Source organism: Rhinichthys klamathensis, unplaced genomic scaffold (genome assembly GCF_029890125.1).
Source record: "Rhinichthys klamathensis goyatoka isolate OS25496 unplaced genomic scaffold, OSU_Roscu_1.1 h1tg000176l_1, whole genome shotgun sequence".
Classification (NCBI taxonomy): domain Eukaryota; kingdom Metazoa; phylum Chordata; class Actinopteri; order Cypriniformes; family Leuciscidae; genus Rhinichthys; species Rhinichthys klamathensis.
The window spans coordinates 8798632-8825557 of NW_026606705.1; the positions used below are offsets into that span (position 1 = coordinate 8798632).

The 26926-nt window shown below is 40.3% G+C and overlaps 1 protein-coding gene across 3 annotated transcripts; it reads left to right on the forward strand.

Moving 5' to 3' along the window:
• The first annotated feature begins 757 nt into the window (after nt 1–757).
• Nucleotides 758–26785, forward strand: brd1a (bromodomain containing 1a). Of its 3 annotated transcripts, none has more exons than XM_056260373.1 (13): nt 758–1042; nt 1596–2962; nt 3105–3261; nt 3916–4047; nt 4135–4263; nt 6763–7075; nt 8272–8511; nt 10570–11028; nt 12159–12267; nt 19273–19409; nt 19885–19994; nt 25100–25254; nt 26003–26785. In XM_056260373.1, the coding sequence occupies exons 2-13, from the start codon at nt 1725–1727 to the stop codon at nt 26184–26186; spliced, it is 3363 nt and encodes a 1120-aa protein (XP_056116348.1). In that variant the 5' UTR covers nt 758–1042; nt 1596–1724; the 3' UTR covers nt 26187–26785. The 3 variants fall into 3 exon arrangements, with proteins under 3 accessions (XP_056116348.1, XP_056116349.1, XP_056116350.1); XM_056260374.1 differs by having other exon boundaries at nt 19276–19409; nt 26003–26784; XM_056260375.1 differs by lacking the exon at nt 10570–11028.
• The last annotated feature ends 141 nt before the right edge of the window (nt 26786–26926 follow it).

Here is a 26926-nt window from a genome sequence, read left to right on the forward strand (position 1 = left end):
TGCTTCGTTTTGCATGCTCATGAATAGACTAGACACGAGACAATCAAAACACAGACAACGAAAACTACAAAATTACAAGAGTAAAGCTTGTTCACTCACGCAAACATACGGGGTTTCTTGACCCGAGGATCTCTCTCAGGGGCAGTCAGGCACCAGAAGGGGTGGGCAAAACACCCTTTGATATTTAAGGGCAGTGGTAAAAAAAAAAGTGATATTTTTCTGTATATTTTTGCTGATTAAGAGATACTCTATATTGTCCTTAACCAGCTTTCTATATTTCCTGTTTATGATAGTGATAAAAAATGTACATGTAAATAAGTATCGATAGGTTGGGATTTGGGGATTTGATAGTGATAAAAAATGTACATGTAAATAAGTATCGATAGGTTGGGATTTGGGGATTTTTGTTGTTGTTGCTGAAACAATTAAAAATGCATAACATTACAAATAACAATCATGACTATATTATAAATAAATAGTGCAAATAAAAAAGAGTAGTAGTAAAAACTAATTGAATAAAACTAAGTCACACATGTTTTATGATCACCCTTCCTTGCGCTTTCTTTCTTTGGAAAGTTAGAAATAATTTTTTATCGACTAAAAACAATTTAAAAAAAGTTGTCTGGAAACAGAACCAAATAAATAAAGTACATTTCCTCAATGAAATATCATGTTCACAACAATGAAGTAATGTTGCCCAGCCTGTACGTCATGACGTAGCGCGTTGCGGGTAGGACGTCCATTCGTAGTGAACCATCCGCATTGTTGTTGGTTGCAGGCGCAGAATCGTATCGACTCGCCGCTCGTTGCAGGGAAGGGAACGACACTGCCTTTGAATGGCACTTAAACCAAGTGTTCTCCTAGTGGTTATTAATCCAGTATTATAGTCCTGGCGGCCGCTGTGGTTAAGGTTCTGCCGCATTCCAGATTTATCCATGCAGAACTAAATCAGTGGGCTTTGGATGAGAACATTGTGTACGGAATCACTGCAGGCCATCTCGCCATCGCGTTAGAAAGCTGCTCCTCTCTTTATCCATCAGAGGTAATATGATCCTAAAATATCGGTCAGTGATTTGCGATTTGCAGGGGTGCACCTGTTTTAATAATGCATGGGGTTATAAAGCGATAACGTTTGAATGTGCATCGTTATGGTCTCTCAAAACATAAGGAAATGCCTGCCCAGACCACATTTAAAGGGATAGACGATCCGTAAACGCGGCCCTGTAGTTTAAAAAAAGAAGCTTCTAATTGAATGTTTGCAACGCACATATAATGACCAAAATGTTTGGCATCGTACGTCTCTAAACTCTCACCTATGATTCCCGAAAATGCTTCGATTTGAAGCATTAGTAATCAATGTTCTCTTGTAGTACCTTAATAATACCGTGGTAAAACTGCAGTATAATTAGAAATACATTGCACTGCCGTGGTATGTATTAAACGTATAAGGGTATTGGTATCATTGTACCATGACAACCCAGTAAGTTTGAATAACTTTCTCCTTGATGACATGGATAAGTTATTTAGAGGCAGTCAAGTAAATAAGCGTGGTTTGACCAGTAAGAACAGTTTGAACAGTAGTTTTCTCTTTTCAGCTTTGTAAGGATCCCCAATGAAAAGAAAAATCGCTGCCTAACAAAGTATACTACACCCCCCAGCGGCTGCCTTGTCCCATCAAACATTCCCCAAACCACGAGGCGCTGACTCGCGCCCAGGCCCAGACGATGGTGGAACTAGAAGTCGATGGCCGGCTGCACCGGATCAGCATCTTTGACAAGCTCGACATCATAACGGATGAGGATCCCATGGCGCAGGAAATTATAGAGTGCACCAGCAATAAGGAGAATGCTGAAAAACACCAGCAGGTTTTGGTAAGTTCTGCACGCCTCAGAAACAACCAGCAGAAAAAAAACGCTGCTGTCACAGCGCAAAAGGCTTCGGTGCAAGATTGCACACTTCCCGAGCCCAAATTCCGCACAGTGGATTACAATCTCCCAGCAATCCCACGCAGACCTTCTACATACTACAAGTATGAGGAGAAAACTTCAGAAGAGCTGAACGAGGAGGTGGAGTATGATATGGACGAAGAAGACTATGCCTGGCTCGAGCTGGTCAACGACAAAAGAAAGTGCGAAGGCCTTAACCAGGTGTCCCCCAATGCCTTCGAATTCCTTCTTGACCGTTTTGAAAAAGAATCATTCTTAGAGAGTCAGGGCCAACAGAACCTCCAGTCCTTAATTGATGAAGATGCTGTTTGCTGCATATGTATGGATGGAGATTGCATGGACAGCAACGCCATCCTCTTCTGTGATATGTGCAACCTAGCCGTTCATCAGGATTGTTATGGTGTTCCGTATATTCCAGAGGGCCAGTGGCTTTGCCGACATTGTCTTCAGTCTCCTACACAACCCGCTAACTGCATCCTCTGCCCTAACATGGGAGGAGCGGTCAAAAAGACGGAAGATGACCGATGGGGACACGTGGTTTGTGCTTTATGGGTTCCGGAGGTTGGGTTCTCCAATACGGTCTTCATTGAGCCTATCGATGGTGTCTCAAACATCCCGCCTGCTCGGTGGAAGCTTACCTGCTACCTCTGTAAAGAAAAAGGAGTTGGGGCTTGTATCCAGTGCCACAAAGCCAACTGCTACACCGCTTTCCATGTCAGCTGTGCGCAGAAGGCCGGTCTCTTTATGAAGATGGAGCCCATTAAAGAGTTGACTGACTCAGGTTTACCAACCTTGTCAGTAAAAAAGACCGCTTACTGTGGGGCCCACACCCCAAACGGCTCTGTTAAAAGACCTCTTACAATATATAATGACATTAAGACAAATTACAGACTTTGTCAGTCGGTGGACAAAAAGAGCAGGACAGGATTAAAAAAGCAGAAGAGACTTAAAAACAATGAGGTAGATGTTGTAGCCCCAGTTCCCTCAGTGTCTGTACCCAGCTTTTCATCTGAAAGGTATGTTCAAATCCATTGATTTTGAGATATCGGACCCTTTTAAGCCATTTCAGTGCTATGCTTTCTTTTTTTAGCATTAGCTACTAGATTGCAAGATTGTTTCAAATATTTCACTTCATTGTACACTGTCATTCTCCTACAGGTTAAACACAATCCTCAATCAAGTTTCTTTACAGAAGAAGGCGGCATTTGGCGAACTTGTCTTGAAGTATTGGACCCTTAAAAGACAGTCAAGGAATGGAGTGCCACTCAACAGACGCCTCCAAACTAGCCTACATTCCCAGAAAAATACACAGCCGGTAAATAATGCTTAAGCACATTTTTGAATATTAATAATTATGGGTGTAACAATGTATTGTGTCCAAATGTATCACAAAACAAAAATGCATCAATAGTGGATATTGACAATATGTATTGTGTGTGTGTATATAGTTCACCCACAATAAAAATTACTGTGTGAGGAAAAAGTTTAGAGTTTACAGAGTGTAGTGTCAGTACTACAATAAACTACTATATATTTAATGTTGAATATAATGTATAATAATGCAATAGGGGAATATTTCTGGGTCCTGATAATGCCAAATGTCTGATGTTACCAGTAAAGAGTATTATTTAAAAAAATATATCTAGTCAGTGACAGAGTGCATGCATATTCATCTAAAATAATTCTGGATTTTCAGCTTCAGAATCATTAATATTTTTATTCTGATGTCACTATTGTCCTGTGCATTGGGTTTCCAGCACCAAGTCCAAGCCTATTCATTTACACCCACAATGTAATATCAAATTTAGCATTTGAATCAACAGAACATTGTTTTGTTAACATTTTATATGTCTTGGAGTATCGCGATAATATTGTATCGTGAGTTCAGTACCAAATCGTGACATGAGGGTATCGCTGCACCCCTATTGATAATAGTTTATTTTCAAACTTTAAACCATTGTAACGACAGAAACAGTCGGAGGAGGAGACTCGAGCATTGAAGGAGCAGCTGAAAGAGTGGCAACGGTTGAGACACGACCTTGAGCGAGCACGACTCCTGCTGGAGCTCATCAGGAAGAGAGAGAAACTCAAGAGAGAGGAGGTATGAAATCAAGATAAGCATTTGTGCTAATGTTTACTGTTTGCATGTGCGTGTTCTTGGATGATGACTCGCGTGAATCTGTTGCAGATAAAGCTTCAGGAGACTTTAATGGAGTTCCAACTCACTCCTTTCACAGTCCTTCTGAGGGCTGTGCTTGATCAGTTACAGGAGAAAGACCAGGCACACATTTTTGCAGAGCCTGTCAGCATTAAAGAGGTTGGTCTGCACTGCAGTTTCCTTAACTTTAAAAGAAGTCGGAAGGCATTTCACTTTGCATAGATTGTCTACATACAAAAGTATTTTATACATTTTATTGTAACTTAAGTGTCCAAATTTGATAGAAATGTATTTGAAGAAACATAGCCCAAGCACGCTTTTCAAGGAAAACATCTGCTTGGAGAATTTTCTAAGCTAAATCAGGGTGCACAATATATTGTCGAACCAAAAATTATTCAGACACAAGATATATATATTTTTTTACTCGTGGGTGCAGGACACTATAGTTAATTTAATGTAAGTGAGAATGGCAAAATAAAGTAAACTGTGACATATTATACACACAAATTCTTCATAGAGTGGACTACCAGTAAAATTGATAAAAATTTGGGACCAAAATTATTCAAACACTTTGACCTGACCATGTTTTTCTTAAGTTTTCTTTCTTTAATTGCTTAATAAAATTAAAGCATTGCTTCGTATTTGGTTGACCTCAATTGGTATTATCGAATTGTGTACTTAAATTTAATAGCCGACAGCTATTCAACCTAATTCATTTGTGAGACAGTCTAACAGAAAGATGGCCAAAACCAGCGAAATATCAACTGATTTGATAACTCTGAGTTCTTGTCATATTTTATTACCATTTTCTAAACTATAGTGAATATATATGTGATAATGTGGGAAATGTTGAAGGTGTCTGAATAAATTTTGGGTTGACTATATCAGGTAAAAGAGGACAAATATGAAGTTAAAACTTATTAAAACCAGCTCCCATCAATAGCTCAATGAATAAATAAGCCTTGAATAATGAATAGTTGCCTAATAAAGAGTCTATAACCCATGATAAATTAAGGTAAATGAATCTATTGAAAGTCATATTTCCTTTACCAACGTATCAAAATGATAAAATTACAAAATATATCAAAATTACAAATATTTTTATTTGACGTGAACAATTGTGCAAGGTCAGAGACACATTTAAGAAAAGTCAGTGGGTCATTCCAGGTAACCGGATCTGGTTACAATTAATAATACAGTGAGTGAACCTATACACTGTCAAGGTATCAGTCTAGCCGCATTGAAGACCATTAAAGGAATGACCAAACTCTTGAAACAGTAGAGGCTTGCTGAACAGCACTTTTCATTTAATCTCACTGCACTTATTTTATTTAGAATAAATACATTTTAAGTTTATTTAATGTATTTAAAATGAATAAAAAAAAGTCAGTTTGAACTTGAGTTGCCTTGGATTATTGCAGCCATTGAACAACAAAAATGACCCCATAGCACCCCATAGCGTCCAACCAGCTGTATTACCTGCATATTCAGTTTGAATGATGCATGTTTATGTACAGACAAAGATGAAAATAAGTGATGTGAATCGAAAAGTAATCAATCACACAGGTTTCTGTAATTAATCATAATTAATCACCCAACATTAAAATTTGTATTCATGAATATATTTATTTTCACATAAGTACTTGTAAGTACAAATAAATATTGTGAATGAAGGACAGTATCACCGATACCGATGCTGTTAAACAATTAAAATTAATGAATGCTAACATTGTATTCTATGATATGCAGCACAAACATCTTGTTGAAATCTAGAAAATGTAGTTTAGTGTTTTGTGACCCTTTAGGTGAAGTAAGATCTTGCATGTTTTATCTTGGATAAATTTTTTACCTGCCATTTTATCAGTTGTGTAGTCTTTTTATAGCCATTGTGTGTTCTTGTTTAAAAAAATTAAGTCAAGAAGATAAGTTCTAGCTCTTGCAAAACCGACCTATTCTGTTTCTGACATACTTCAAGCACTTGCACTACTTCTGACACGAAGGACAAATTGTTTTACAACATTCACTTTGTTGCATCAAGTACAGTATTTACTGTACCCATTTACATGCTGATAAAATAAATATTTTCATATTTATATATGTATATACATAATTAATTATATTTCATTTAATTGATTATTTTAGCAAACCAGGAGTTTTTCATGATCAGTTTAGTGTACTTTCTTAATTAAACCAACCATTCAACCATTGTTGATTAAAGCTGAATGAGCAGTTGAGTATTTTTGTTTGACAAATATTAATCTAGCCAATATTAACAAAAAAAAATCTTTTGCCATACAGTCTGACACTGTTCATGTCCTTTACCCCTCCTAATCTCGCTCTGCCACCCTTCTCCATTTCTCTCCTCTTTCGTCACTTTCTTTCATTTGGGTTCTTTTAACACTCTGAAACACACACTGACAACACTGCATGATGAATTCGATTATTAGTAGTGGTACACCGATACCACTTTTTCCTTTACTGATCTGATTCCGATAACTTTAATTCTGAATTTCACCCATACCTGATTTTTGAGCACTTACAAAATTTAATGAAGTTTCATCTATTGATCTATGACTTGAAAATACAGGTAAATAGAAGAGGCTTGAGTCTTTATCACTGATCTGAATTTCACCCTTATTTTGTGTGTGTTGCTCACAGGTGCCTGACTATATGGACCACATCATACACCCAATGGATTTTTCCACCATGAGCAAACGCATTGATGCACAAGGCTACAAATATCTGGATGAATTTGAAGCAGACTTCAATCTCATTATTGAAAACTGCATGAAGTACAATGGCAAGGATTCATTCTTCTACAGGGCTGCTGTTAGATTGAGAGATCAGGGTGGAGCTGTGCTCAGGAAAACTCGTCGAGATGTTCAGACAATTGGCTTCGATTTTGAAACTGGCATGCACCTGCTTGAACAACCCAAGATTGAGCCATCCGCACCTTTCTCCTGGGAAGATGGTAAATGCACAAACTTACTGGTATACTGATCAGGCTACACATTTATTTTTTGTCCACCAGCCACAGTGACAATTTGTGCTTGTGGCAATTTATCGTAGCCACAATGTTTTTGGAATATTAAAATGACGTGAAACTTCATGTAAAATGGAATTACTCATGGACATAAAGCAAACTCACTGCACCTTATTTGGTGGTGTAAAATAATTTTCTGTATTTACATGTAAAACAAATTGTGAATCAAACACACACCCACTGTTTTTCTTTTGTCTTTTAAAAAAAAAATATAGCAAAAGAAGTGTATTTTATTCAAGCTCACTTTTGCTAGTTTAACAACAGGAAAAATGGTCGGCACTCCCGGCGCACTGTCCCTATTCTCTTAATGAGTAATGGGTGTGTTTTGGGCGTAACGTGCAATTAACCAATGAGTCTCATCTCCCTTTCCCTTTAAAAGACAGTTGTGCTCGGCGCTATTTACATGGCGGAATTTGCAAGCGAAAAAAACGAACTCTTCTCTAGCGAGGAAACGGATCTGCTCGTGCGCTAGGTTAAAGCGCACAAGCAGACCATCTACGGGATAAAGTGTACTCGCGTTGTAGACCCGCCTATAACCGCATATTACTAACACGCTTTTTAAATAACAACAACAACAACAAAAAAACTGCGCCATTGACTTTTGACCAGGTTTCACTTGGTCAATGGCACAGTCTATTTCAGTTGCCTCAAAATAGCAACACACCAACTGGCCTGAACACACCTCGTTTTCAGACGCAAAGGCATTTGCTATTTAAACAACGTGGCGCAGGACGTGAAAATGAAAACTGCGTCGGGCTGACACTAGCAAAAAACACTTGCGGCGCCTGGCACCGCATTGCGCTAAGCAAGGGTCCCATGTCTTTGTGTCTAAGCAATGGCATTTCTTGATAAATATCACTATCACACACTGACAACACTGCGTGATGAATTCGATTATTAGTAGTGGTGCACCGATACCACTTTTTCCTTTACTGATCTGATTCCGATAACTTTAATTCTGAATTTACTGGTACTGGTCAATTTACTGCTTCCTTGAAATCTATTCCGATTTAAAAGTTCCATTAGTCATTCTTGAAGTGGAATCAGAACCATTAAATTCCTTGCAGTTCCCATCCCTACGTTTTAACAAATCAATCAATAAACAATTCTTCTTCTTCTTTCAGTGGACCGCTTATTGGTTCCAGCCAATCGGGAGCAGATGTCATTTGAAGAGCAGTTGAGGGAGCTACTAGAAAAGTTGGATCTAACTACAGCAATGAAATGTAGCCCGTCACGGAGCAGACGACTGAAGCTGCTCAAGAAAATCATTGGTGATGTGAGGATGGAGCGGAGTTTGAGGAAAGCTCTTCCTGCTGCTGAACTGAAGAATGCTGAGGAACAAGCTGGCCATATCCTTCAAAAAGGTTTGTTTGAAAAATCTTGGTTTGAAGTTTTCTTGCTATTAACCAGTTTAACATTTGTCAAAGACTTGTGGGCAACACTTTGACATTTCACCATTGTCCCAAGTTAAGAGTCCCAGCTTTTCTGATCCCTACCCCCTCTCTTTTATCCAATTGGATGGCACATTGGACAGGACAATAAAAGCTAAACATGCCCCAAAATACACTCAATATTAACAAACAAACAATTACTTGTTTGTCTCCAGTTTTTCACCTTGTTAGACAATGGTTCCCAACCCTGGTCTTGAAGTTCACACTAGAGAACACTGCATGTTTTGTATGAATCCTATATCAAACACACCTTATTAAACTTATAAGACTCCCAAGACCTTATATGAACCAACTGTTGGCCCGACAATGGAGTCCATCAGCATGGTTGAACGTATTCTGCTTGCAAGTCTCTTTCTTGCGTTTCTGTAAAGTGCACTTAATGTTTGAAATTGAGACAATTTTACCAATCGCACTTGGACATATTATAATATTATATGTGGTATATAAGCATTCTAAGTGAACTTTAAATGAGCTAAGCCTATTGGACTTGAGGGAGAGAAAAGCTCAAGATAGATGAGGTTTGAAAAGAGATAATTCTGTCCCCTTGTTTCGTTGTCTCTAGTTCAGGTTTGTATATTTATTGTTTTAATCTAATTGTTTTAATTGTTTTATTCACATTGCTGTGAATTCTTGAGTCCAGTCTTAACAGGAAATCAAGTTGAAGTGCGTGCATCAGTTAAAGGAATAGTTCAACCAAAAAAGAAAATTTCCTGGTAATTTACTCACCTCAAGACGAGAAGGTTGAGTTCAGAGCCTCGCATGTGACATGAGCACATTGGGATGGTTACTCGTGACATAGACTACGTTTTGCACCATTCGCTTGCATTACATGCAGAAAAAACCTGAAATGTTTTCCTTCAAAACCTTAAAGGAATAGTTCACTTCAAAATGAAAGTTCTGTCATCATTTACTCACCCTCAAGTTGTTTCAAACCTGTATGAATTTCTTTTGGTATCCAGACCGTTGATGGACCCCATTGACTTCCATTGTAGGAAAAAAAAATACTATGGAAGTCAATGGTGTCCATCAACTGTCTGGTTACCGACATTCTTCAAAATATCTTCTTTTGTGTTCAGCAGAAGAAATAAATTCATACAGGTTTGAAACAACTTGTGGGTGATTAAATGATGACAGAATTTTCATTTTTAAGTGAACTATTCCTTTAATTTCTCTTCGGTGAGGAAGGAAAGTCATGTATATCTTGGATGGCTTAGGGGTGAGTAAATATTAGGAAATTTTCATTTTTGGCTGAACCGTTCGAAGATCGTGGTCTATGAGGTGGAAAAAACCCCCACTTGTAACGCCTTAAGCAAATGCCTAACAATTCTCTAAAAACACTATTTGGAATAGGGCTGCACGATATATTGAAATTAAAATCATTATTGGGATATGGCGTTGTTTGTGTTCTTGTCAGATTTTAATAATTCATAAATTAAATTTTTTTTAAGCTGTTTTAAAATATTTGATTATAATTTTTTTAATGCAGATGCATTCACCTACAAAATCAGAATGATTATTTCCAAATAGAGCTATTCAAGTCACCTGGCCAAAATTCTTGTTTTTTTTCTTTCATATTGCAATATGTACATCACAGAAAAAGTTTTTGCCGGTTTTGTGCAGCCCTACTATGGAACACTCTTTGGAACACCATTTGTAACATCATTTGTAACATCATGTTCCTGGTGTGCCATTGTCCTTTCAACCCTAATCAAACATACCTAGAAAATCACAAGCAGATGAGTTTGATCAGGGTTGAAACTAAACTTTGCATGACTAGCCCTTCCAAGAGCAGGATGGTTGAGAAACCCTGCTCTAGCTAGCACAGCGCTGAAAACGCACATAAGCAACTGGATAGCATCGTCCTGTCAACAACCACCTACAATACAGCTCGCATTTTTCTGAGAAAATGTAAAAATGCCATGCATTGGCAGTTTATACAATGTGTGACAGTATCTCCTTATTTCATGGCAGGTGATAAATCTGTCCCACCTAAGCTTGAGCCATCTGTTTCACTGCTGCCCCTCATGAACGCAGGAAGTCACTCTGAGCCACCCACCCTGAAACCTATAGAACCCTGCCCCGACAAACACAGACACGCAAAGGATAGCGTTTCCCAATCACTCAATGGACACTCCTATCTGCAGATAGAGGACAGCGATGTTAGTGTGGTAGCTACGTCAACTCTGGCCGAGCCATCAAGCCCAGTAAACCGACGGACTTCTGTGCTTTTCCGCAAATCAAAAAGCACAAGCCCTCATAAGCCCGTGGATGATGGTGAAACTCCCAAGGGCAGTTCTCGGTTAGGTACAAAAACATTCCTGTCAGTCGTCATACCACGCCTGGAGACGCTGCTCCACACCAGGAAGAGGCCACGGAGTGCCAGTGGAGACAGTTGCGAGGACCAATCGCCCATCAAACGGCTGGACACAGGTAGAATCTGCAGGAAAAGAGTCAAAAAGGGCAAGACCATTGTGATTGATATAAATGCAAATTAAAGGGATAGTTCATCCAAAAACGAAAATTAGCCCATGATTTACTCACCCTTAAGTCATCCTAGGTGTATATGACATTTTTCTTTCAGACGAATAAAATCAGAGTTATATTAAAAAATATCCTGGCTCTTCCAAGCTTTATAGTGGCAATGAATGGCCGTTTCTGTTTTGAAGTCCATAAAAGTGCATCTATCCATCATAAAAGTGCATCTATCCATCATAAAAGTGCTCCACACGGCTCCGGGGGGTTAATAAAGGCCTTCTGAAGTGAAGCGATGCATTTGTTTAACAAAAATATCCATATTTAAAACTTTACAAACTGGAATCTCTAACTTCCGCTAACTGTCGTACGCACGTTCACGAGAGACTGGCGTTCCAGCGTCAGAGAATATGCTAGTTCTTTCGAGAATCAAGTTTGTTGACATCGAAGGACATCCATGTGAAGAATTGATTTGTTTGAGCAAAATTTTTCTTTAAACACCCTCGTTTTAGACTTCTAATTTGCAACCGGTGTTTTGTTTTGCTCTATCCTCTGCGCTTCCGCGTTCGTCACCTGAAGTTACACTATGCCTGCGTCCTATGTCATACGCTGGAACGCCAGTCTCTCGTGAACGTGCGTAAGACAGTTAGCGGAAGTTAAAGATTACAGTTTGTAAAGTTTTAAATATGGATATTTTTCTTACACAAACGCATCGCATCGGTTCAGAAGGCCTTTATTAACCCCGTGGAGCACTTTTATGATGGATAGATGCACTTTTATGATGGATAGATATACTTTCATGATGGATAGATGCACTTTCATGATGGATAGATGCACTTTTATGATGGATAGATGCACTTTTATGATGGATAGATGCACTTTTATGGACTTCAAAACAGAAACAGCCATTCACTGCCATTATAAAGCTTGGAAGAGCATTCGCCTGAAAGAAGAATGGCATATTCACCTAGGATTACTTGAGGGTGAGTAAATCATGGGCTAATTTAAATTTTTAGGTGAACTATCCCTTTAATAGCGTTAGCACTTCTGTAAAAGTGCTCCCTCTCAAGCTTCCTTGTGTCTTTCAGGGCTGTCAAACGGGTTTGGCCTGAATCAGGAGGAGGAGTTGTCTTCTAGCAGGCAGTTGGAGCCTCGTCGCAGGTGCGCTTCTGAATCAAGCATGTCTTCCAGCAACAGGTGGGTAGTTGAAAGAGAACTTTTGAGAGGATGACATTTACTGTTGTGACAGTGACATATTCCATTTCCTTTCAATAGCATTGTGCTTATTTCATGTAGTCTATTTTTTTGTTTTTTTTTTGTTTTTTTGTTTTTTGTTTTGACACTAGTGTAGACAAAATAATTGGTATTATCTCATACTTTCCAAGGGATTAAACTCAACGGCAGTTGTTTAACTGGTTCATGAATAGGGGTGTCACGAATCTACAAATCTTCGATTCGATTGAATTTTCGATTCTAAGGTCACGGTTCGATTCGATTCTCGATTTTTACATTTTTTTTTTTAAAAGCACAGGTTGCTATGCCATTTTTAGAATATACTTTTATGCAATATAATATCTGACCTTTGTTCGCAATGTACCACACTACATTGTCAAATTTAAAACATTTATTAACAACATAAAGTGCTTAGTTCTTGAAACACATCTTCAGATGCACCTGAACACATCATCAGTGATGTAACCTGGGGTCCTCGGGTGTTTCGGGTCTTTCAACATCAGACACCCTCGCCCAGGCGACCCAGCCATGGCTGATCAGACCGTGACTTGTGTTCAGGTAGCACTCGCTTGCCCCCATGGTGCTCCTCTACGGATCCAAAACCATCTCGAGGCTCTCTCGGCTGCGTCGGTGGTGTTCTTGATGGCCCTGCTCCTTGTTGTTCCTGCAATACCCAGGTCAGTAAAGGCTTTGTGGAGGGAGCCCCCACAAAGCCTCTGCAGCCAACCTCGATAGGCATGCATTTCGCCTTCCAACCCCTGTGCTCGGTAGTCTGTGACCAGATGTTCATATTTGGTCATCTTACTTTCATGGGCTTCTCCCAAGCGGTCCTCCCATGGCACGGTCAGCTCCATGATGAATATATTCTTGGTGCTCTTTGAGACTAGAGTGATATCTGGCCTCATAGTTGTGCTGACGATGTGCTGGGGGAATTTCAGCTGCTTCTCCAAATCCACCGAGAGTTTCCAGTCCTTGGCTGATGCCAGAATTCCTGCTGGTGCCTTCCTCCCTGCTTGTGGCTGTTCTCCTGCCCTAACAAATACGATTGAACGAGTGGTGTTGCTGCCTCGGCCGCCTTTGCTGATCTCTTTGCTGATGGTGTCTGCAATAGCTTTCAGCACCTGGTTGTGACGCCAAGTGTAACGACCCTGGCCGAGCGCTGTTGGGCAGGAACTCAAAATGTGCTCCAGCGTTCCACGAGCTGGGCACAATTGGCAAGTTGGTGTGTCTGCTTTCCCCCACGTACAAAGGTTTGCTGGGCTAGGCAGGACATCGTACACTGCCCGAATCAGGAAGGTTATGCGGTGCGGCCTGCTTTGCCAGAGCTCCGTCCAGGTGACCTTGCGGTCCATGGCCTGCTCCCACCTGGTCCAGGCCCCCTGTTGCCCCATTCCAGTAGCTCTGCTCGTCCTTCCTTTCTCCACAGTAGCTCTGACCTCTTCATAAATTCGGCTGCGCTTCTCCTTCCCCTTCAACTCTTTATGTCGAGGAGGTGTTGGGAACATCCCCAAGCCTGCTCTGCCTCGGGCCACCACTCCCACAAGCTCTTTGTGCCGCAGTCGAGCCTGTGCATCCAGCACAGCAGCTTGGGCGCTCCACTTCCTCCCTGTCTTCACCAGCACTCCTGCCTGGGCCACCTTTGGGTCGTTGGAGTCTCTATACATCAGAACCTCACGTGCCCGAGTCACTTTAAACTCCTCTTCCAGGGATTTCAGAGGCAACCGGAGCATTGTGGTGTTTCCATAGAGGGCGATGTTGCTGAGACTCCTGGGCAACCCTAACCATCTCCTGAGACAGCTGCTGACCTTTCTTTCCAAGGTCTCCACCGTGGAAATGGGAACCTCATGCACAAGTACAGGGCTTAAAGTATTCCGGCCGGGGGCCGGATTTCCGGCTTGAGGGCAGGTCCGGCCTCCGGCGCAGGCAAAATTTGTTAATCAGGCTGCAAATTACAGTCGGAGGCACTTTCGGCTCGGACGCGTTTGGAAAAAACGAGTGCGCAGCTTTCATTATGAGCGCGCATACCGCGCGGCTACATTTGAAACTGGGAACTTGAATGCTGTTTAATATTTTCGAGTCAATTGATTTCACCTACCAATCATATGAGAGGATCGCAGCTCTAACTAACGTCACAAGCCTATCAGAAGCAGAGCAGGGCGGGTCCTGGCAACAATGTGATTGAGATCCATACCTCACGTTAGCGTCGTCGGTGAAAGCATGGAGCGCAGAACTCCAGAAACAACATCAGACCTGACTTTAATGTCATCATGGATGAAAAGAAAGAGAGGAGATGTGAGTTGGTTGATTTTGTAAATTAGCTCAGGTCAGCATAATCATATTTTCTGTCTACACCTTTTGATGTTAGCCTTATGTTGACTGAGCTAACATTAACATACACTGCTGCTAGGTAACTTCAGACTGTTAGTTAAATATTCAATGTAGAACATTCTGTGTAGCTTACTAAATAAAAACATTGTAGGCCTACCATGAAAACGAGTCCACTTTAAACTGCTTCATTTTCTGTCAGCAATGTATGACAAGTAAAGTTAGTGCTGTCAACGTTAACGTTTGCGATTTCTTTTCTTTTTTTGTCCAGCTTTAATGTTTTAAAATATTTAACACAATTAACGCTGCATCCGTTCTTTGTCATTGTTTAGCTAGTGTTATGATCATGCTCTTATTAGTTATTAGTTTGTCCACCAAATGCTTTAAACCATTAATGTGCGACAAGACAAACGAGAACGCACTTCAGTAAATGTCCTCACAGACGCACACACACACACACGAGGCACAAAAAGTCGCGAACCAGTATCGAATTCTCTTTCGCGCTTGAACGAACAATAACGCACACATTTATGCCAAAATGTCAGTTTTGTCGAGTATCCTCACAAGAATCAATCATTATTAACCTTAAATGAGTTAAATAAAATCTTAAATGGAAGTAAAGAGTAGTGAGAGAATAAGACGCGTGAGATCCTGTCACCAGCTGTAGATCTTAAAGTGACAGTAGCCACTAATTCTGTCTGTCAGTAAAGTTAACCAAAGAACAAAGGGAACAGAGAAAACTACTAACTACTCTTTGACTAAAGAACGCTTGTAGCTTTAATGTCAGTAAAGTTAACCAAAGAACAAAGGGAACAGAGAAAACTACTAACTACTCTTTGACTAAAGAACGCTTGTAGCTTTAATAAGGATTAATCTAATTTAATTTATAATTTATGCAGTGCGGACTATTTTATTACCCTAAAATTGTGGGGGAAAGAATTTTCATCGAGACATCATTAGCTATACCATGTTGGTAAATCCACGCTTTAAACTTGCCGGGGAGGCCAGAACGGTCTGTTGCTCTTAACCAGCTGTCCAGCTCCTGACCGGTCAACTGGACTGATGCTAAGTCTCTGAGGCTACTGTCAAAAACCTTGCCCAAGCTTTTCACCGGCTGTTCTGACAGTGATGGTATCTCTGCTCCTTTGATGCTGAAATGGAACCTGTCCGTGACCTTGCCCTTCTTCAGCACTAGCGAACGGGACTTGGCTGGTTTGAACTCCATCCGAGCCCACCGGATGAGCTTTTCCAGCCCTTGGAGTATCCACCTGCCTCCTGGTACTGACTCTGTGGTGACTGTCAGGTCATCCATAAATGCTCTGATTGGCGGTTGGCGGACCCCTCCTCTGCTTTGGGGCCCCCGACACTCAGGCTCTGCCGATTTGACAATCATGTTCATAGCCACCGCGAATAGGATCACAGAGATGGTGCAGCCTGTGATTATTCCCACCTCCAGTTTGTGCCAATCTGATGTCACACCTCCTGCAGAGACTCTCATCCTGAAATGGTTGTAATAATCCAAGATCAGATCTGCAATATGCTGTGGCACATGGTGCTTGGTCATGGTGGTCTGGACCAGCTTGTGGGGGATAGAGCCATATGCATTGGCTAGGTCTAACCACAGTACCGTGAGGTCTCCCTTGTGTTCACGAGCTTCCCGGATGAGCTGAGTCACCACTCCCGTCTGTTCTAAGCACCCTGGGACTCCAGCAATTCCTCCCTTTTGCACAGATGTGTCTATGTAGTTGTTAGTTAAGAGGAAGTTGGTCAGACGCCTTGCTACTATACTGAAGAAGATCTTGCCTTCCACGCTCAGCAATGATATTATTCTGAACTGATTGATCTTCTTGGAATCTTTCTCCTTGGGAAACCAGACTCCCTCAGCAAATCTCCACTGTTGTGCCACCTTTCCTCTTCTCCAAATGACTCGAATGATCTTCCAGAGTCGCCTGAGTAGCAAGGGGCAGTTCTTGTAGACCTTCTATGGGATTCCACTTGGTCCAGGGGCAGAGCTAGATCGTGCCTTACGCACAACCTCCTGGACTTCTTTCATCAGTGGCTCCCTGCTGTCAAACTCCTTGGTGGGGAGAAGTGGATCTACAAGGATGTTGCACTGGCCCAACTCTTCCTCCCGGAGGGGGTATAATATATAATATAATGGCCCTGTCCCAAATGGCGCACTTCATGCGGACTTTCGGTCTCGTGGACTTAAATTGTGCATGCTCGCCGAGTCTACGAGTCTGTAGGCCGTCCCATTTAGCATTTTAACGCTCTGAAGTGTGCTCAGCAGCGACCCCTTTGTACCCTTGAAGCGGTCTTCCGCGAAGCCCGCATAGATGCAGGCTCCACGCACTTTAACTACCCAGGAATCCTTGCGAAAGGCCAATCAGACAACGGATGGGAGGAGATTTCGCACACGGACAATTGTTAACATGGCTGAGAAGAAAATATTTAAGTGTAATTATCATTACGGTTTTTATGACAAGTTTATACAAACATTATGATCATCGACCAGTGGTTGATGTCTCAAACATAGGCTAATAATAGCGAGCTGAATAATACGATCGCATTATGATTCATTAAATAAATAGAACAGAATGTCAGGGCTTTTCTGAGTCATATGTAAACACAACAACAATAGGCAGCATATTTCCCCGAACCTGTAGCTCCTGTCCATAACAACAATCAGACCGTCTTCCTGTTTCCGGCGTGACGATCGAGTCTGTCCCAAAAATACCTCTCAATGCGCCCTCGCGGACTAAGGGCCCTATAGGTCTGCACTACATGACGAAGTCCACAAGTCCGGAGTGTGCCATTTGGGACAGGGCCAATGTAATACCTTATATCTTTAGTCAATTGGAAACTTAAGCAATATAACCTGCCATATTTTGCCATAACCTGCCATACGCAGATTATAAAATCAAATCAGTCATTTTAAACTGTCTGCGAAATGCAATTTCACAAACAGCGTGAGTGTTCAGCGGTGCCGCATCTTCTCTCTCTCTCTGTCTCTCAAAATGGGTTGCACAAGGCAATCGTCAAGCGCGCTGCTCTCACGTTTCGGGAGAACTGACATGACGGAATTGTCACTTGCATAATCGGGCCAGCATTGCATTGTGAGTAACTAAAGTTTACCATTTGCACATTTTTTTTTAAGTCTTACCAGTTTGAACATTCAAGCGATTTTAAACTATTCAGTACTCGCGCGCTCTCTGAGACATGGTTTTCTTTGCACACATACATAAAGCCGCCTCGCAAACAGGCAGATGACGACATTCAAGTTCACAAAACAAACAAACAGTTGTTGATTTAAGAGATAAATCTATGTGTTTGTGGAGATGCCCTTCCATGTTAGTCGTGCTGCCAGTGGAAGAATATGGTACACGCACATAGCAGAGCTTGCAAACTGTGGCTTTTTTGAAGCGCCAACGTTGACAACATAACTCACTGGAAATCCAAAATACTTCCACACCGGTGACTTCAATGAAAGAGTAGACGGTTCAAGTTCTGTCGATGGGTCTCCTGCATGCATCTGCAGTTACATTTTGACTGGCTGTAGCTAAGTTAGAGGAGGTTGACTCGCAGCACTTCAACACGCGTGTTTTTTTCCGTGACATGGGGGCGTGGCAGCATCGCTGACGCCGATTCCATTTTTTAATTCGAAGTTCGAGATTGTGACTTAATTTCGATCGATTTCGATTTAAATTCGATTTAAAATCGAAATTGTGACACCCTTATTCATGAATACTTGAAAATATACAACCTGCAGACTGCCATCTTGGCTCATGGGCGCTCTTGTTCTGGGAATATTTGTCATGTGACAGCCACATTCAGTCCATGTTTTTGAGATCCCTTTTTGAGAAAAATAATCTGTCATTTACAATACACAACAATAATATAAAGTGTTCTCTACTAATATTGAACTGAGTTTTTTTTTACGGTTTCTCTAAAAATACTCACAAAAATTAAACCTTCTATTGAAGTAAGATTAGACAAAAAATTAATGTGGACTACATGAAATAAGTGTTTTTTTTTCTGCAAAATATTTGTGCCTTTTTATGTTTGGTTACCCCCCCCCCCCCCCCCCCCTTCAAATGCCAGGGATATCAACACAATAAGAAGCATAACTGGGCTGTGGTAGGATCTTCCAGCAGGACAATGGTCCAAAGCACACCTCAAAATCAACAACAACGAAAAGGTTCACTGACCACAAAATTAAGGTTTTACCATGGACATAGCAGTCCCCTAGCCCAAAGATGAGATGAAGAAGAGAGTCAAAAAGCATAATACCTCTGAAGGATCCAGAAAAAATCCTATATGGAGGAATGGGCTCAAATCCCTTGCCATGTGTTCATCAACTTGATATGTTATAAGAGGGAATAGAGAGCTGTTTTCTTGGCAATTGAAGGTTGCTCAAAGTGTTAAATGAAGGGTTGCCAATAATTGTATACACACACACACACATATATATATATATATATATATAATAAATATATCTACTTTTAATCTGTCAAGTGCTTAAATAGTCCAAATGCACATCCCTGTATCCCTGCACTATTCTTATTTTCAAGGTTTTTTTGTTGTTGTCATTTTTTTGAGCTCATATCCCACATCACTCCATCATGTTTTCTCATCTGTCTTTAGCAGTATCGCACTTAATCTTCCGAAGTGTGGGAAGGGAAAGCCGGCCCTCATCCGGAGGAACACAGTGGAGGACAAGAGTGAGATTATTGCTTGCATCGAGAGTAGAAATTTCGCCAAAGCTGCTAGAATAGCTGCTGGTAAGGTATCCTCATCTCGATTCTTTTTACTGATGTGTTTGCCACCTGTGTTTAACACCTGTGCAAATTGTCCATTGCAATCAATGAAAAATTGAATCACAGCTGTGTTGATATTCACAATTGTGAGTGATATTGTTTTTATTCAATAATTCTATAAACAAGTTAGCAAGTAGCTGAAAATAGAGTGGCTCAGGGATGACGTCAGAACCCGGAAGACTAATGCGCCAGTGGTCTCTTTGGGATTTTCCTATGCAGTTTTAGATGTTTTTTTCCTTTTCTTTTTTTCTGAGTAAAGTAAAGCCTGTGGTAAACATAACTTGACGATACTTTGATGTTTTTGCCAGATTTGTTTTTTTCTGGCAATCACTAAGACCTCATGGATATTTAATAGTCTTCCCTGTGTAGTAATTGTCAGTATCATGGTTGAATGTTTGCGCCATCATAACATGTTTTGTTGATATTCCTGCTTTCATAGAAGTTGGCAACAGCAGTATTTGGATGCCCACTAGTGCTGCCACAGTTATGCTGGAACCTCTCAAACTAGTTTGGGCTAAATGTAGTGGATACCCCTCCTACCCTGCCCTGGTGAGTCTGAGTGTGCATGTGTAGAAACTAGCTATTTCTCTCTCTCTCTTCCTTTCTTCCTCCCTTATTCACATCCTGTAAGTTTTCTTTCTTTCTATCTACAGATACTCATGAAACCCATCTACAGAAATTTGCTTTTAAAAACGTTTCATGTTTGTCATGTGTCATGTTATGTTTTATTTATTCTTTATAATACTGAAAATTGTCAAAGTTTTGACATTACAGACACAAGTAAAACATGTAACATTGTTTCTGTTCTATTACGTATAGCGTTAATTTAGTGTTAAACAGCCTTTGCACAAGAGAGAGTAAACACTTATTTTTTATTAAAGCACTAATAACTTAGGAATAACGATTAGGAATGGAGACTAAAGTACATTTTTACTACAGTTATGCTTCCATAAGCTTTAGTGAATTTTTGTCCTGATGAACTTGTTTGTTTGGATTTCTCCATGAGTCTCTCTCCAGTCCACACACACATAGAGAGAGGGTGTGCCTGTCTCAACTGTAAGCTCAACTTTATTGCTATCAGTATAGCATCTATCATTAGTCACTGTTTACATAAAAAAGATAATTTCACACTTTTTATCCATGTTATTTGTTTTTGTTATTGGATTTTCTTTTAAAGAAATGGTTTCTGTTAAAAATTTCGGGCAAGAATTTTATTTTATTTTAAATTTCGGATGACCTTTTTTTGTGGGATGAAATTTCGGGTCATTCCTAATGCATCTCCCATGCTTTCTATAATATTTAAAAATATAACAATTGGACTTTGAAAATGTCTTGGGCTTGTTAGGCAGCTGTCATGTAATCAATAGTTCTTAATAGTTCTGGATTACATGCTGATTTGGCTGGATCCAAAACATTTTAAAGGGGACATCGGATGCCCCTTTTACAAGATAAGTCTCTGATGTCCCCAGAGTGTGTATGTAAGTTTTAGCTAAAAATACCCAACAGATAATTTTTTAAAGCATGTTAAAATTGCCACTTTTTGGGGGTGAGCAAAAACGCGCCATTCTTTTGTGTGTCTATTTAAATGCAAATGAGCTGGTGCTCCCGGCCCCCTTTCAAGAAGAGGGCGGAGCTTCGAGAGCTCATTTCAGTTCAAACCGGATTTGGACAAAGATGCCTACAGAGCCAGAGAATATATGGAGATAGAACGGGTATAGTTTAGTTTAATTACAGTTATAAACTATGTGGTCATCTTGCTTTAATCCACTATTAGTACAAGCCTGTTTTAGTGGACCCCGTTCGAACGATGTACAAAACTTAAACTGATGAGTTTTATGAAGTTTATTGTACATCACAAAAAAGATGAAGCGTCCGTTTTCACTCCAGCAAATCAGAGACTATAAGCTATAACATGAACAGTTATAGACTTTATTGGGGAATTCTCTGAGATTTTATCTTCTATGATTACTCGTTGTGATAGCCTTGTTATATTAGGTGATTTTAATATTCATATTTGTTGCCCTGAGAAGCCCTTGGTACAAGATTTTTTGTTACTGTTGGATTCTTTCAACCTCACGCAGTCCGTCGAAGGTGCTACGCATAAGCAGGGGCATACTGTTGATTTGGTTTTGTCCTGGGGTGTACCGGTGGGTGAGCTGACTATTGAGAACATGGGGCTCTCAGATCATTTTGTTATTATGTCTAATATCACATTTGCTGGGCTCCCTATTGGGCCTGTGCCAGTTGGCCGTCGAGCTCGGGCTATTAATGCTAGTTCTGCCTCTTAAGTTTTCTGACCAGTACAATGCCCTTATGCCAGTTATTGAGTACAATCCATCTATTCGGGGTTTAGAGGAGCTGGTATCTGATTTCAATATGGGCTGTAATCATATTTTGGATTGGATTGCCCCCTGGAAACAGGTAAAATCAAAAACTGTATCTCAGCCCTGGCTCAATGATGAGAGTCGACTGCTTAGACAAAAATGGAGGCGGGCAGAGAGGAAATGGAAGAAAGATAGACTACAGGTCTCATATGAGATACTTAGAGAGTGTATGATGTCTTATCAACAGTTTGTCAAAGCGGCTAAGGCGTGGCATTTCTCCGATTTAATCTCTAAGAATCAGTACAGTCCTAAAATATTATTTTGTGTGATTAATGCAGTTTTAAATCCTGCATGCCCTATTGGTTTCGACAATTAGACAGAGCTTGTGAAATTTTTTTGCAGTTTTTTTAATGGATAAAATCTCCGCTATTAGAGCCAGCATCTCTAGTTCTGTCCGGGTTCAAAGCCATTTTCAATCTCCTCCTGATTCTCTTATCTCTGGCTAGTTAAGTACATTTGAGCCGGTAACTACTTCGGACCTGTTAGAAATTGCCCAACATCTCAAGCTAGCTTATTGCTCTCTTGATATCATCCTGCCCCGCTAATTAATTCAGGTTTGGGATGCGGTGGGTCCAACTATATCATCTGTAGTGCAGCGCTCTTGTGCAGCCTCTTTTAAAAAAACCGAGTTCAGACTAGTTAAACCTATTTCTAAGGGGCCTTTTTTAGCTATAATGCTGGAGAAGGTTAGCCTGGCTCCGCCCTCCTACGTACTTCCGCTCAATTTTCATTTTCCTACGCTATAACGTTGATGTCGTGCGCTAGTTTGAGTTGTCATACTTCACGACCAAGAAACTGCCCTTCTCAAGGTGACCAATGACTTGCTTTTGTCGGTAGATTCTGGGAACTGTGCTGTCGGATCTGTGTGCAGCCTTCGATACAGTGGAGTCAGTAGGTGGGCGGGGGATTGTATTAAGGTGGTTTTTATCGTATTTACAGGGGGAGATCGTGCCTTTGCGGTAGCAGCTCCACGTCTTTGGAGTAGTCTCCCTTCACACATTAAATCATGTGATTCCATTGAGTGTTTTAAGGTTGAAGACCCATCTCTTCTCTGCTTTTTGTAAGCTTGGGTCTGTTAAGCACTTTGGTCAACTCGTGTTTTTTTTAAACGTGCTTTAGAAATAAAATGATTGATCGATTGATTGATTGATTGATTGATAAACTGGCTACGTGTTTTCTTTCAGCTTTTCTGAGCTGCCAGACAATCCAGATACCTAACTAAATGCAAAAAAAGCTGAAAAAGTGAAAATTTCATCCGATGTCCCCTTTAAACCATGACACTTAGTTATCAGTTATCGGACGGTGTGCATCAGCATATTTTTGGCATGTGCTGAACATGTCCCTTCACACTCGGGGGGCGCTGGCCCAAACAAGGTTGAGAACCACTGCGCTAGAGTTATGCTAGTGAAGAAGTCTCAAACCCCAGTCAATTGACCGTTCGCAAAAGCCACGGCCCCTAGTTATTGTTACTACGCACGTCAAACAAATGGTCAAACACGACCAGCGGAAGAGGCATACCCGTGCGTGTCAGTGACCTTTTTCGGAGCAATACCTCAGCGATATCCTCCAGATCGAGGCACAAGGGGTTACAGTATGCAGTGGAGGGATATGTTCAAAATATAAAAATACGTAATGAAGGAGACACGACTACTATCGAGGCGAATGCTTATACCGGTCTCAAGCTAAATCTGAGAAACCCCATGAACTGTACCTCAAATGCAACCAGCAAAGCCTTGAAGAAGATTTTATAAGCTGGTTCAGTGGCTAATGTTTGGAGTTAGAAATATATAACTCGCGCTGCATATTTAGAAATTTTGCCTCAGATACAGGATTAACACGTTCGCTTTAACAAGCAGGTTGTTCATTACCACGGCAACCGCTTGCGTGTCATGCTGAATGCGATTTTCGTGTTTAAAAAGTAACTATACATAAGAGACGGAAAGATGCAGATAACCATACATTATTTAAGGTTATTTCTATTCGTTACGATATTGATATATGAACTGATGTTGTCAAGTAAGCTTCATGCTTTCCCCGTTGCGAGCGTGCACTCCTCTAAACTGTAGTCTACGGGTGCTGCACTGCTAGTTGACTGCTGCTCATTTCCCCCCGAGAATATCATGTTAACAACAACCCTTTAGAAATGTAATTCCTTTGTGGATCCTCTTGATCTGCTTTCTCCATGTTTCTTTGACTAATCTCAGTGTCTCAGTTTCACGCACACTGCACACGAGTTAACCATGTTCGACACATTTAACTGGGAGTGGGGCCGCACCGCTCACGTTGTGTTTTCGGCTTTGGAAACGGAAAGAACACAACTCCTCCAGACAATCTCTCGGGGTACCTAGTGTCCGATTTACAAACGCCGTGGGCGAACCGCTTCACCATCTTGCTTGGAGTCAATGTTTGATGGACCTGCTCACATAGTAACGGTTCCTATGATGTGTGATTGGACAATGGCCGTTTTGTGGGAGGGGCCTGCGAACGGTCAATCACTTAATTGATGCATTAATTGGAAATGCCAAATCCTCAAAATTTTCTAGACTGTTGACTAGCTTTGACCCTCTGAACAGTGAGTTTTTGCGGCATTGAACAATGGGATTCACGTGGATTTGGATCTCGCTCCAAATTACAGCGAAGCTGACGGCTCACATCAGGAATTCTCATCTTCTGAATGAGTGACACTTGTCTGCTCAGTTACCTGGCCTCCATCAGCAATTTCTTTTTTTTGTTTTTTTTTTGTTTTGGAGAAGTAATTATCCAACATATTGGGGCGCTAATTCACTTTGTCCGATCATTTAGTTTTCCCTGTAGTCATACTAACGCAATAAACTAAGTAATTGTTCTGCTGCCCCCTATCAACGTACGTATAAATACATATTAAACAAATTTTAAATCTGAAACTCCATGACTACAATAGATGGTGCAATTGGTTATGTGTCTAATAATAGCGCACCTTTATCTAGATTAACCACTTTACATGGCCGCTCACTTTAACATTAAAGTTGTTAAACTGCTGCAATTTAGATTTCCTACCCGATATAATTACTACATGGACAACCGTGTGAACGATTTATCCGTCACGGGCTGCATGACTTTGTCACTTCCTGTGGAGCTTTTTTGTTCTGTGACCAATCGACTAATTCAAATTTTGCCGACCAAGCCTTTTCTCATCGACTAACGCTTGGTCAACCATTAGGGGGGCAACTTAGTCATTTTACTGTTTCCAGGATTGTCATCATGCTCTTTAACGTTATGGTTTCATTACAGATCATAGACCCTCATATGCCACGTGTGGGGTGCCAGCACAATGGAGTCTCTATCCCAATGCCCCCGCTGGACGTGCTACGGATCGGAGAACAGTTGCAGTACAAGTCCGAAGAGAAACTTTACCTTGTTCTCTTCTTTGACAACAAACGTAGCTGGTGAGATTTTTAGAGGTTATTTATTAGTGTTTGCGAAGTCAAGCGTCACTATTACTAATGCCTATATTTAGGGGTTTGAGCAAACTTCTAACACTGAGTATTACACATCTGCAGTTAACTTGTCCTTGTTCTACAGACAACAGTGTCAAATTGTGCGGTTGTTCTCAGTAATTGGAAAAGTTTTACTCAAAGAAATGAACAGCACTTGTGATAAATATTACTTAATAAAATTTCAGAATTCACAATTTCAATTTTGATAGCACAGCAAGAACTACTAGCCTAATTAATATAAATTTCAAACATTATTAAAGGCAATTAAACAAGGAAACAATTAAATGAGGACAAATAACATAACAAAGTTACTTTACTTTAAACAAACATTACATGTTATTTCCATCCTAAACCATTACATATTACTTATTTAGCTGACAGCAGATGAAGGAAGCTCATTTGGATTCTTTAAGTGTGGTCAAAATCTGTGCCGGAATACCTCTAAATGTGTTTTCAGTTACTTAATCATTATCAGATAACAGTGTGTCACAGTTTATATATCTGGCTTTTACTGTGGTAGAGTGATCCAATCAGTGAGTTGTTCGCCTTTTTTCGAAAAAAAAAAACAACAACTAAAAACTAAAAGGCTGAACATGCAACTTCATAAAAGCACAAAAATAATAAAAAGGCAAGAGCAACAACTTGTGTCTGGGGAAGTTTTATAAAATAGGATGGTGTGCTGTTTCCCTTTTTCCAGGCAGTGGCTTTCTAAATCCAAGATGGTTCCTCTCGGTATTGACAAAACCATCGACAAGATTAAGATGATGGAGGGACGCACCTCAGCCATCCGCAAAGCTGTTCAGACCGCCTTCAACCGCGCCATGAACCATCTGACTCATGTCCAAGATGAACCTGTTAGTGACCTCAGTGACATTGACTAAGACTGGCAAATGCAGGCACATTTCAAAGCCTTAGTAACTGTTATTCCTGACTGGCACCTGCTGTGTGACTTCTGTGGTTTCTGCTACTCTATATCTTCCACTCCAGTCTCATTTCCACAGAAGTCAATTCTGTAAATAATGTAAATTACTTAACACTAACTTAAATCTGAAGATTTACAATAATGGGTACTGTACATACATTTTTATAGTATTTATACTGTTTAGTGAATTATACCGTGCATAATTACTCATCGATGCTGGAACAAATGAACAAAATGAATAAATTGTATGAAAAAATAGAGAAAAATTGTGTGATCAGGGCTGAAACATAATGTGAGAGTGCTTGCTTTTTTTATGTTTAAATTATTGAAGTTTTTACACAGGCTTTTATTTGGCATTAATGTTTTTATAATCTAAGAATGTTTTTACAACAGTTTTAACATATTTTGATGTATTTATATAACTGTATTTGTCTGTTTTTCACATTAGAGGGTCTTGTTGTTTTGAAGCCACAAGTGCGTTATTCTAAAATTCTAATGAAACCAAAAGAAATGCTGCCTCGACTTCTTTTGTTTGTGTTGAATGAATGGTTATGCTTCAATATGTTTTTATTTTTTAAGTTTTGTATTTTTTTTTTTTTGCGTGGGAACTCCATAATTTCTGTAGGATGTTGTACTTGTGTTAATTTATTGGGGTTGGGGGGAATAGAATTCAGTGAATTCTATTCGCTAGTGTTTTTT